Source organism: Salvelinus sp. IW2-2015, linkage group LG4q.1:29 (genome assembly GCF_002910315.2).
Source record: "Salvelinus sp. IW2-2015 linkage group LG4q.1:29, ASM291031v2, whole genome shotgun sequence".
Taxonomy (NCBI): Eukaryota; Metazoa; Chordata; class Actinopteri; order Salmoniformes; family Salmonidae; genus Salvelinus; species Salvelinus sp. IW2-2015.
Window position 1 is genome coordinate 64863788 of NC_036842.1, and position 12219 is coordinate 64876006.

The following is a 12219-nucleotide window of genomic DNA, read 5'->3' on the forward strand; positions in this document are numbered from 1 at the left end:
TTCTTGCAACTGGGGGGGAAGTAATACATAAGGTGATGGGTAAGGTTAGRATAAAATTATAAAGYCAATCTCAATGTGACATGGATTTAAAAGGAATAGCGCAGAGACTGGAGCAAAAAATATGGTGGAAAGAAACCCTCTCGTCCATGTTTACACCAATCCAATGATTTCAAATTAAGTAGTACATTTAGTTTATGATAATAACCTTGGTCTCTTCCTCATCTTTCCTCTCTCTGACTTMTTTTCAACTAACACCAGCGTATACACACCTATGTTAAACTAGGGRAATTGKGTTTCCATARCTAGGGCTATGTACAGTTGAAGTCAACATACACCTTAGCCAAATACATTTAAACTCCGTTTTTCAAAATTACTGACATTTAATCCTAGTAAAAATTCCCTGTCTTAGGTCAGTGAGGACCACCACTTTATTTTAAGAATGTGAAATGTCAGAATAATAGTAGAGAGAATGATTTTATTCAAGCTTTATTTTCTTTCATCACATCCCAGTGGGTCAGAAGTTTACATACACTCAATCAGTATTTGGTAGCATTGCCTTCAAATTGTTTAACTTGGGTCAAACGTTTAGGTAGCCTTCCATAAGCTTCCCACAATAAGTTGGGTGAATTTTGGTTCTGCTTTTTCAGTTCTGCCCACACATTTTGTATAGGATTGAGGTCAGGGCTTTGCGATGGCCACTCCAATACCTTGACTTTGTTGTCCTTAAGCCATTTTTCCACAACTTTGGAAGTATGCTTGGGGTCATTGTCCATTTGGAAGACTCGGTTGCGACCAAGCTTTAACTTCCTGACTGATGTCTTGAGATGTTGCTTCAATATATCCACATAATTTTCTTTCCTCATGATGCCATTTATTTTGTGAAGTGCACCAGTCCCTCCTGCAGCAAAGCACCCCACAACCTGATGCTGCCACCCCCGTGCTTCACGGTTGGGATGGTGTTCTTCGGCTTGCAAGCATCCCCTTTTTCCTCCAAACATAACGATGGTCATTATTCCCAAACAGTTCTATTTTTGTTTCATCAGACCAAAGGACATTTCTCCAAAAAGTACGATCTTTGTCCCCATGTGTAGTTGCAAACCGTAGTCTGGCTTTTTTTAATGGCGGTTTTGGAGCAGTGGCTTCTTCCTTGCTGAGGCGCCTTTCAGATTATGTCGATATAGGACTCGTTTTACTGTAGTATAGATACTTGTGTACCGGTTTCTCCAGCATCTTCACAAGATCTTTGCTGTTGTTCTGGGATTGATTTGCACTTTTCGCACCAAAGTATGTTCATCTCTAGGAGACAGAACGCGTCTCCTTCCTGAGCGGTGTGACGGCTGCGTGGTCCCATGGTGTTTATACATGCGTGCTATTGTTTGTACAGATGAACGTGGTACCTCCAGGCATTTGGAAATTGCTCCCAAGGATGAACAGACTTGTGGAGGTCTACAATTTTTTTTCCTGAGGTCTTGGCTGATTTCTTTTGATTTTCCCATTATGTCAAGCAAAGAGGCACTGAGTTTGAAGGTAGGCCTTGAAATACATCCACAGGTACACTCCAATTGACGTCAATTAGCCTATCAGAAGCTTCTAAAGCCATGACATATTCGGAATTTTCCAAGCTGTTTAAAGGCAGTCAACTTAGCGTATGTAAACTTCTGACCCACTGGAATTGTGATGCAGTGAATTATAAGTGAAATAATCTGTCTGTAAACAATTGTTGGAAAAATTACYTGTGTCATGCACAAAGTAKATGTCCTAACCGACTTGCCAAAACTATAGTTTGTTAACAAGAAATTTGTGGAGTGGTTGAAAAACGAGTTTTAATGACTCCAACCTAAGTGTATGTTAACTTCCGACTTCAACTGTAAATGCCAGCTGAAAAGTACCAGTGGCCTGGCTTTGGCCCCAAGTGAGAGCAGGWCCTTCGGCGCCATGGCCCAGTGAAACACGGGTGCCGGCCCGCGTAGATGGAAACAGAAATATTTACCCCACTGTTTTGGGTAAAACACTGGGGTAAATCCTATATGGAAATTCAGCCAGATCCATGTCTCCTGACCCCCTCAGTTTAACTTTCCGATCCTGTGACATTGTGCAAAGTAATGGAATCATTCAGGGAGAAAAACAAGTCGAGATCCAGCTGCTCTCCTTTCACTGAGCTGTTATGTCCATTACCTCAGTGTCTTTGCTTCACACGCAGATGTGACTCTCTGAATTTGATTGACAGTCTGTGTGTGTTTGTGTCTTCATGTGCCTATATGCACGCGTGTGTGCATGTGTGTGTATGTATGTATGTGTGTGTGTGTGTGTGTGTGTGTGTACGTGCGTGCGCGCATGTTTTAGACCAGGATTTTCTGCTTTGTACCTTTATTGATAGGAACTCTGTGATGAGAGGCAGGAAGACCATGTCCTCGCTGTCCCACACCTGCTTGCAGTTGATCTCAATCCTTCCCCTCAGCTTCCAGCGCTGCCGCCCATACTTCATAAAGATCTAAAAGGTCAGAGGTCAGGTTTAGGTTCTAGAAGGCATAGCAGACAGATACAAAAATGAGCCAGACACTCACATTTTGCTCGTCACACATTTCCCTATTCTCAAGTCATCGCTGAGTCATTTGTGTTTTTGCTGAAGTTGAGCCAAACTCTGGAGGTTCTGTTTATAGTTGCCTTCCCCCAGGGAGGGAACGCAGCGCTCCACTGACTCACTCCATCGATTATGCTGTCAATCATCACTAAATCTATGCATGTTAGACAGAGGCAGTGCTGACACATTAACGCTTTTCCTTTTCCAATTACCCTGCTCCTCCTGCTAATCCCCCCAGACAGCCCCCCAAGAGGCCATGCTACTGTAGCATACAGCGGCGGCCCGCCCATTAGGGCGTTAGGGGTGGCACCCCGCTTGTGATTGGTCAACAGCAAAGTTATATTTTTAAAATAAAAAATACTATTATATAATTMATGGATTATGTTCTAAATGCTCAAAAGTGTGGAAATGTCTACATTTTCCTGTTTCAAAAATATATTGTTAAAAACAAGCTGTTCAGTTAATTACTGCCCCACATGAATTATAAGAACTCAAAGTAAATGAACCGTCCTGGGGCGCTCAAATTTGCATCCGTTGAGTCAGAACCACTGGGTCTGCTCTAGTCTACCTCCCAATGAGTCTCTCGTGCCAGACGGCTTACTTCCGCACATGAGACTAAATCTGCTCTATCAGGTACAGATGGCGCTAAAGCAAATTGTAATTAACTTGTAAATAAATAAATCATAACACAGTCATGGGAGCCTGGGACCTGATTAACCGGTCAACTACATCCAACAAGAAGAGAAGGACAGAGGGATACACTTGCTAGAACCTTGTCATCACGGATCTGGTAGGTCAAAAAAGCCTAGCCAATTTTACCCCCCCCCCAGACAAACACAGTCTGCTTAAACTAATAAGACACAAACAATTATACGTTTTCATGTCTTTATTGAACACACCGTGTMAACATTCACAGTGCAGGGTGGGAAAAGTATGTGAACACTTGGATTTAATAACTGGTTGACCCTCCTTTGGCAGCAATAACCTCAACCAAACATTTTCTGTAGTTGTGGATCAGACCTGCACAATGGTCAGTAGGAATTTTGGACCATTCCTCTTTACAAAACTTTTTCAGTTCAGCAATATTCTTGGGATGTCTTGTGTGAACTGCTCTCGAGGTCACGCCACAGCATCTCAATCAGGTTGAGGTCAGGACTCTGACTGGACCACTACAGAAGGCACATTTTCTTCTGTTGAAGCCATTCTGTTGTTGATTTACTTCTGTGTTTTGGGTCGTTGTCCTGTTGCATCACCCAACTTCTGTTGAGCTTCAATTGGCGGACAGATAGCCTAACATTCCCCTGCAAAATGTCTTGATAAACTTGGGAATACATTTTTCTGTTGATAATAGCAAGCTGTCCAGGCCCTGAGGTAGCAAAGCAGCCCCAAACCACGATACTCCCTCCACCATATTTTACAGTTGGGATGTTTTTTCCCCCTACACACATAGTGTTGTGTGTTCCTTCCAAACAACCCAATTGTAGTTTCATCTGTCACACAGAATATTTTGCCCGTAGCGCTGTGGAACATCGAGGTGCACTTTTGCAAACTTCAGACGTGCAGCAATGTTTTTTTTGGACAGCAGTGGTTTCTTCCGTGGCGTCCTCCCATGAACATCATTCTTGTTCTCGTGTTTCACATATCGTAGACTCATCAATAGAGATGTTAGCATGTTCCAGATATTTCTTTAAGTCTTTAGCTGACACTCTAGGATTCTTCTTAACTTCATTGAGCATTCTGTGCTGTGCTCTTGCAGTCATCTTTGCAGGATGGCCACTCCTAGGGAGTGTAGCAACAGTGCTGAACTTTCTCCATTTATAGACAAATTGTCTTACCATGGACTGATGAATATCAAGGTTTTAGAGCTGCTCCAGTTTCAACTGTTCTGCCTGCGGCTATGGAACCCTGACCTGTTCACCGGACGTGCTACCTGTCCCAGACCTGCTGTTTTCAACTCTCTAGAGTACTCTTAATGATCGGCTATGAAAAGCCAACTGACATTTACTCCTGAGGTGCTGACCTGTTGCACCCTCGACAACTACTGTGATTATTATTATTTGACCATGCTGGTCATTTATGAACATTTGAACATCTTGGCCATGTTCTGTTATAATCTCCACCCGGCACAGCCAGAAGAGGACTGGCCACCCCTCATAGYCTGGTTCCTCTCYAGGTTTCTTCYTAGGTTTTGGCCTTTCTAGGGMGTTTTTCCTAGCCACCGTGCTTCTACACCTGCATTGMTTGCTGTTTGGGGTTTTAGGCTGGGTTTCTGTACAGCACTTTGAGATATCAGCTGATGTAAGAAGGGCTATATAAATACATTTGATTTGAGACATTATGTTAGCTAGCTACCCCAGTTAGATAATGTGTTTACACCTAATGCGTCGGCATGCTTTTAAAAGGGCTCCTGAGTGGCACAGTGGTCTAAGGCACTGCATCTCAGTGCAAGAGGCGTCACTACATGACTGGGCGGCACACAATTGGCCCAGCATCATCCGGGTAAGGGTTTGGCCAGGGTCGGCCGTCATTGTAAATAAGAATTTGTTCTTAACTGACTTGCCTAGTTAAATAAAGGTTMAATTTAAAAAAGCTTGTTGCGTTCTCCCTGGTGCACTAGTTCTAAATAATATAATATGTTCAAAACAGTGGCAGCTTATRCAGCAGAGGTTGTTCGGTTTTTGACATGCAAAAGTGAAATACGTGTATTTACAAGGTTGTTCAAATGCACAGATAGCTTTATATATTTTCTAAAAGACAACACCAAGCTCCTCACGCCCCTGGTATTCAGCCAATCAGCAGCCGCCACTGGTAGCATATCCACTCCCTCCAACAGCAATAAGGCTTAGCCTTACAGGAATGATGATGCTGGGGCAGCCATGCTAGAGTGGAGAGAGAGAGCGCGCGAGAGGAGAGGGAGAGAAACTCACCTCATATGTGTCTCCAGCACAGAGCCGTGCGAACCCTGCTAGACCTGCAACACAAACAAAAAGCTTCAAGGCCACATACAAACACTAACAACGCAACAGTGTGATTGAAATAGACCAACACAGTCTGGAGTCACAACAGACAGGGAAGAGGAAGCAGTTGACTAAAATGAACGTACCCTTCATTTTCACATGGAACTCTCCCAGCTGGTTTTCCAGCTCGCTCTCCAACATGCACATGTTCTGCAAAGAGAGAACGTTAAGCAAAAACATCAGTCAGTCAAAACTACAACCATTGTACTAATATCAGAATAGAACACCTATTCTTAGTCAGGTTACCCTGCAGTCTTTGAAATCCATTTTAGGACACTGACTATCCACAGCTCCCTACCCATCTTACCCTGTTCCCCCTCCCTTCCTTCCCTCATTGACCACAGTCCCCTCTCACATCCCTCACCTCTGTGTACTCTTTGTAGCCCTTGTTGGCCTCCGAGAGGCTCTCTCTGGCCTCGCGGCTGCMCTGGGAGWCTGTGTAAGCCTTCACCATYTTATTGGCCCCATCCCTCAGCCGGCGCTGCATACAGTAGGCCTCATACAGCTCGTCAACCTGAGGAGGACAAAACACAGTTATGGGTGGTTAATTTAATTTGTCCCTTAGTGATTAAACAATTACTGTATATCCCCTGTATATTATAGTTTTGTTGTTTATTTTATTCACCAACCATTCAAGAATACACCCTACACCCTCTTCATAAATAATTTTCAATAATAGTAATCCATTTAGTTCTATGGTCTATTTCCATCATCATGGAACCCTAAAGCCTGTAATTGCACCATAATCCTTCCCTTGGTTCTTGACACTTTCACGACCTCTGAAAAAAGTGTGTCTGTAAAATGAAGACGCAACTGCAATGCAGTCGAAGTCCAGATGGGGACATTCCACTGGCCTCACAAACACATATATAAACATAAGTTAGGAACTATGCATCCTGTTGGCCACCTTTTGCTCTACGACTTCCTCACACATCTCATATGTACTGTATATATAACAACATTTTATTGATCCGCCAGCAGATATGGGGAGGCAGCTGTTGAACTGTAAGCTGTTACGGGAGACAGGAAACAGTTAAAGCACTTAGAATACACACATTCATACTCATTCACTGTGACAAATGCTGGCAATCTCAGAAAGATACAGTACAACCACCGAYACATATAAAAACAAGCACTGTCTGCATGTCCCATCAAATAACATTGTAGCAGACTCTCACAGATTAAACTTGCATTCACCTTGTCAAAAACATCACACATTATTTCCAGGTCACAGGAGAAGTGTGGTATTGTGTGTTTTGACTTTGTCCTGGTTTTCTGAATCAGTGCACATCGCTTTCAGCTCGGTGCCTCATTCACTAAAAGATGCCCACTGTCTCCCCACTTTCAGACACCCTGATTCACCACAGTGAGTGACCCAGCATGTCAGGCCCACTCTGACTGTGTGGATCCACTGAGCTGCTGCTAACCYGCCAGCCTGAATGAATTAGTAAACAAACACCATGAGAGCTCCATTCACTAGAGTAGACTCCTTGGGAAATGTTTTATGAGTGAGTGAGAGGGTGCATCGCCATCTTCTACATTCTTCTGTCACATTCCCTCCATTTGGTGATGATCACAGAGGCCTATAGTGCACCTGACGTGGTCCACTTAACAACACAACAGTACTCTATACCTGCATTCCTGATGACCCTCTCTGAACACGGTCTCAACATGTTGGTTTGAAGACTATCCTCTCATTAACATAAMACTTCCTTCCCTCTCAATGTGTGTTTACAATGAAGCACTCTACCTGCCTGTAAAACCATAACATTTTCGAGAGTGAGTAACAGTGTGTGCCTTCTTTAAACTTCACTCACTGCAGCCAAAAACAAAGCCACCTGAGACTACCAGGGTTGGGTTTAATTCACAAATTCAATTCTCTCTCTCCTTGTACATTTTATTCATTTCAAATTCTAGGTCAGTCTTGGAATTCAGAGATAATTCAATTCCAATGTTAGGTAAATTCCAATAATTAAATATTATCCCCAATAATTCCACAAATTCCAATTTAATTCCATCAAGCTGATCATGTCACTGTTCAGAAAGCTATACTGGAGAAATTGAAATAAAAATTTAAAACAATCATTTGATACTATGTGCATTAACTGGGAATTCCAATTTAATTAAATTCCAAAGAATACATGTTTTGCAATTTCAATTTCAATTACAAAGTTCCAAATAATCTAATTCCAATTATATAACTTGAAGATTGTTGAAATTCAAATTGAATTCAACAAATTCTCCACTTCATCATTAGCTGCCTTTCTTCGTAGGGACCAAACAAATTAAGGCAAAAAATCAAATCAAATAAATAACAGTACATATAACATTATTACCTCACTACATATCTACAATAAAACATGTATAATACCACCAAACATAAGTGTGTGTAGAGTGTGTGTGTGGGTACGCATGTGTGTGTGTGCGCCTATGCGTGCGCAGCCCATCACTTTTTCAACCTGATCGGTTGATAGCACTTGCTAAAAGTAGCAAAACTTTTGTAGTTCTCGATGGCTAACGTTATATTTTTCAAAAACGGCACGTTAGAAAGGACTGTCAATACATACTGAACAGATCACATTATAGATAGATGCATGCTACTGTACATGGGAGATAAGTTTTGGATTGGTCTGCCAGCATGTCCAGCCAATCCATTATCTCAGCCAATCATGGCTAGCTGAAAGGTTCCTGTCTTTTTCTGTGGCTAAACCAACTAAGTTTATTATTAAGGCACATGAAAGTTCATATGTTCCAGAAGGCATTTCTGCCAAAAATCGCATTTTGATAAAATAAAATAAATGTTTACGTTCAAATGCCGCTCCTGTAAAGTAGTGACATGCGACATAATCCTAGTTTCCTGAAATGAGTCGCATTTAGACACGTGTGTCGGGTAAGCATAATCTAATAATGATAAAATATTTAATCTGGACACTATGTTTTTGATATTGCTACTATGCAAGTAACCACTTCACTGTACCGTTTACACCTTCTGTATCCTGTGCATGTGACAAATAAACCTAGATTTTATTTGATATAGTGTGTGTCTACTACATGGCCTCACATGTGAATCCTTAAAGAGATGGGTGGGGCTAAGGCTTAAGAGGGTGTGAACGATACTGAATGGGTGTAGACAAAGAGCTCTCCAGTAGGTGTACCAAAACATTAAAGTGCCATTTTCTCAAAAGTGGGGTTACAAGTTGATCAACTTTCAAAGCAGAATTACTTTCCCCATTGTTCCTCAACTGCAGTGTATGATATACCATTTTCTAGCCGAGTCTACTTTTATCCAATGTAAAAAAACACCATTTGAAACTTTGCTACATAAGACCGAATCGAGGCGGTCGGTCACATACTGTATGCCTTGAGACCGTGATATAGGCCTAAGGCCAAGACAATAAGAAGATAGTGCAGAATAAATTCAACCATGCCGGTTTCTCCACAAAACCGGAGAGCAACATCTCTCCGGTGAAGTCCACAAAACATATTGCATGTAACAAACATGACTTACAGCATGGTCAAGCAAATGAATGTTTCCAACATTTTTAGACTACTAAACAACTATTGATTTAGAACCACAGCGAGTTACAAGTCGCAAAGAAAACAGGCACCGCTGCCTCCACTATTCAAGCACCATTTAAACATCATGTAATCACCTATGCTTAGTCTAATACAGTGACAACAAAAAGAATAGCAAAACCAACTTAATCCAATCAAAGTAAGCTAAATATGTGGCTGTCCATGGTACTGATTTGTGTGCGTGCAAGTAGAAAAAACATGACTCACCCTACTTGTAGAGAAACGCCAATGCCATCCTCTTATGTCGCCTAAATGGTCTATGACTCAGTCATACAAGCTTTTAGTTTTTGTTGTCCTAGGCTACCTAGCTAAAATGCTTGCTCGCGGGGGCTTCCGGTATGGAACAGAGCTGATCAGTCGCATCTTTTTTTAGCTCTGCTACAAATTTTAAATAAATCCTGAAATAAGTTCACCCTTAAGCTTAATGTACCAGGAAAGGCAGTAATACTTTATTAGCTTATGAAATCCATAATGCCAACAAATAAAAGGTCACACCAAAAAGCCAGACTTAACGACTGTACATACATACATACATACATACATACATACATACATACATACATACATACATACATACATACATACTGCTCAAAAAAATTAAGGGAACACTTAAACAACATAATGTAACTCCAAGTCAATCACACTTCTGTGAAATCAAACTGTCCACTTAGGAAGCAACACTGATTGACAATAAATTTCACATGCTGTTGTGCAAATGGAATAGACAAAAGGTGGAAATTATAGGCAATTAGCAAGCACCCCCAATAAAGGAGTGGATTCTGCAGGTGTGACCACAGACCACTTCTCAGTTCCTATGCTTCCTGGCTGATGTTTTGGTCACTTTTGAATGCTGGCGGTGCTTTCACTCTAGTGGTAGCATGAGACGGAGTCTACAACCACACAAGTGGCTCAGGTAGTGCAGCTCATCCAGGATGGCACATCAATGCGAGCTGTGGCAAGAAGGTTTGCTGTGTCTGTCAGCGTAGTGTCCAGAGCATGGAGGCGCTACCAGGAGACAGGCCAGTACATCAGGAGACGTGGAGGAGGCCGTAGGAGGGCAACAACCCAGCAGCAGGACCGCTACCTCCGCCTTTGTGCAAGGAGGAGCAGGAGGAGCACTGCCAGAGCCCTGCAAAATGACCTCCAGCAGGCCCACAAATGTGCATGTGTCTGCTCAAACGGTCAGAAACAGACTCCATGAGGGTGGTATGATGAGGCCGACGTCCACAGGTGGGGTTGTGCTTACAGCCCAACACCGTGCAGGACGTTTGGCATTTGCCAGAGAACACCAAGATTGGCAAATTCGCCACTGGCGCCCTGTGCACTTCACAGATGAAAGCAGGTTCACACTGAGCACATGTGACAGACGCGACAGAGTCTGGAGACGCCGTGGAGAACGTTCTGCTGCCTGCAACATCCTCCAGCATGACCGGTTTGGCGGTGGGTCAGTCATGGTGTGGGGTGGCATTTCTTTGGGGGCCGCACAGCCCTCCATGTGCTCGCCAGAGGTAGCCTGACTGCCATTAGTTACCGAGATGAGAATCCTCAGACCCCTTGTGAGACCATATGCTGGTGCGGTTGGCCCTGGGTTCCTCCTAATGCAAGACAATGCTAGACCTCATGTGGCTGGAGTGTTGTCAGCAGTTCCTGCAAGAGCAAGGCATTGATGCTATGGACTGGCCCGCCCGTTCCCAGACCTGAATCCAATTGAGCACATCTGGGACATCATGTCTCGCTCCATCCACCAACGCCACGTTGCACCACAGACTGTCCAGGAGTTGGCGGATGCTTTAGTCCAGGTCTGGGAGATCCTCAGGAGACCATCCGCCACCTCATCAGGAGCATGCCCAGGCGTTGTAGGGAGTCATACAAGCACGTGGAGCCACACACACTACTGAGCCTCATTTTGACTTGTTTTAAGGACATTACATCAAAGTTGGATCAGCCTGTAGTGTGGTTTTCCACTTTAATTTTGAGTGTGACTCCAAATCCAGACCTCCATGGGTTGATAAATTTGATTTCCATTGATAATTTTTTTGTGATTTTGTTGTCAGCACATTCAACTATGTAAAGAAAAAAGTATTAATAAGAATATTTCATTCATTCAGATCTAGGATGTGTTATTTTAGTGTCCCTTTATTTTTTTGAGCAGTGTATATACAGTGAGGGAAAAAAGTATTTGATCCCCTGCTGATTTTGTACATTTTCCCACTGACAAAGAAATGATCAGTCTATAATTTTAATGGTAGGTTTATTTGAACAGTGAGAGACAGAATAACAACAAAAAAATCCAGAAAAACACATGTCAAAAATGTTATAAATTGATTTGCATTTTAATGAGGGAAATAAGGAGAGATTTCTGGCTCCCAGGTGTCTTTTATACAGGTAACAAGCTGAGATTAGGAGCACACTCTTAATGAGAGTGCTCCTAATCTCAGTTTGTTACCTGTATAAAAGACATCTGTCCACAGAAGCAATCAATCAATCCGATTCCAAACTCTCCACCATGGCTAAGACCAAAGAGCTCTCCAAGGATGTCAGGGACAAGATTGTAGACCTACACAAGGCTGGAATGGGCTACAAGACCATCGCCAAGCAGCTTGGTGAGAAGGTGACAACAGTTGGTGCGATTATTCGCAAATGGAATAAACACAAAAGAMCTGTCAATCTCCCTCRGCCTGGGGCTCCATGCAAGATCTCACCTCGTGGAGTTGCAATGATTATGAGAATGGTGAGGAATCAGCCCAGAACTACACGGGAGGCTCTTGTCAATGATCTCAAGGCAGCTGGGACCATAGTCAYCAAGAAAACAATTGGTAACACACTACGCCGTGAATGACTGAAATCCTGCAGCGCCCGCAAGGTCCCCCTGCTCAAGAAAGCACATATACATGCCCGTCTGAAGTTTGCCAATGAACATCTGAATGATTCAGAGGACAACTGGKTGAAAGTGTTGTGGTCAGATGAGACAAAAATGGAGCTCTTTGGCATCAAAATGTCTGGAGACATTTGTCAAATAGCATTTTAGAGTTACAAAATTGTGTA

The 12219-nt window shown here is 42.8% G+C and overlaps 1 protein-coding gene across 1 annotated transcript in view; it reads right to left on the bottom strand.

Moving 5' to 3' along the window:
* The window catches only part of LOC111962370 (rho family-interacting cell polarization regulator 1-like), a 75949-nt gene that overhangs the window by 52590 nt on the left and 11140 nt on the right, over positions 1 to 12219 (bottom strand). The window contains 4 exon segments of the mRNA XM_070443033.1: positions 2366 to 2491; positions 5509 to 5552; positions 5685 to 5748; positions 5963 to 6112. Of these exon segments, the coding sequence (XP_070299134.1) occupies positions 2366 to 2491; positions 5509 to 5552; positions 5685 to 5748; positions 5963 to 6112 (384 nt within the window).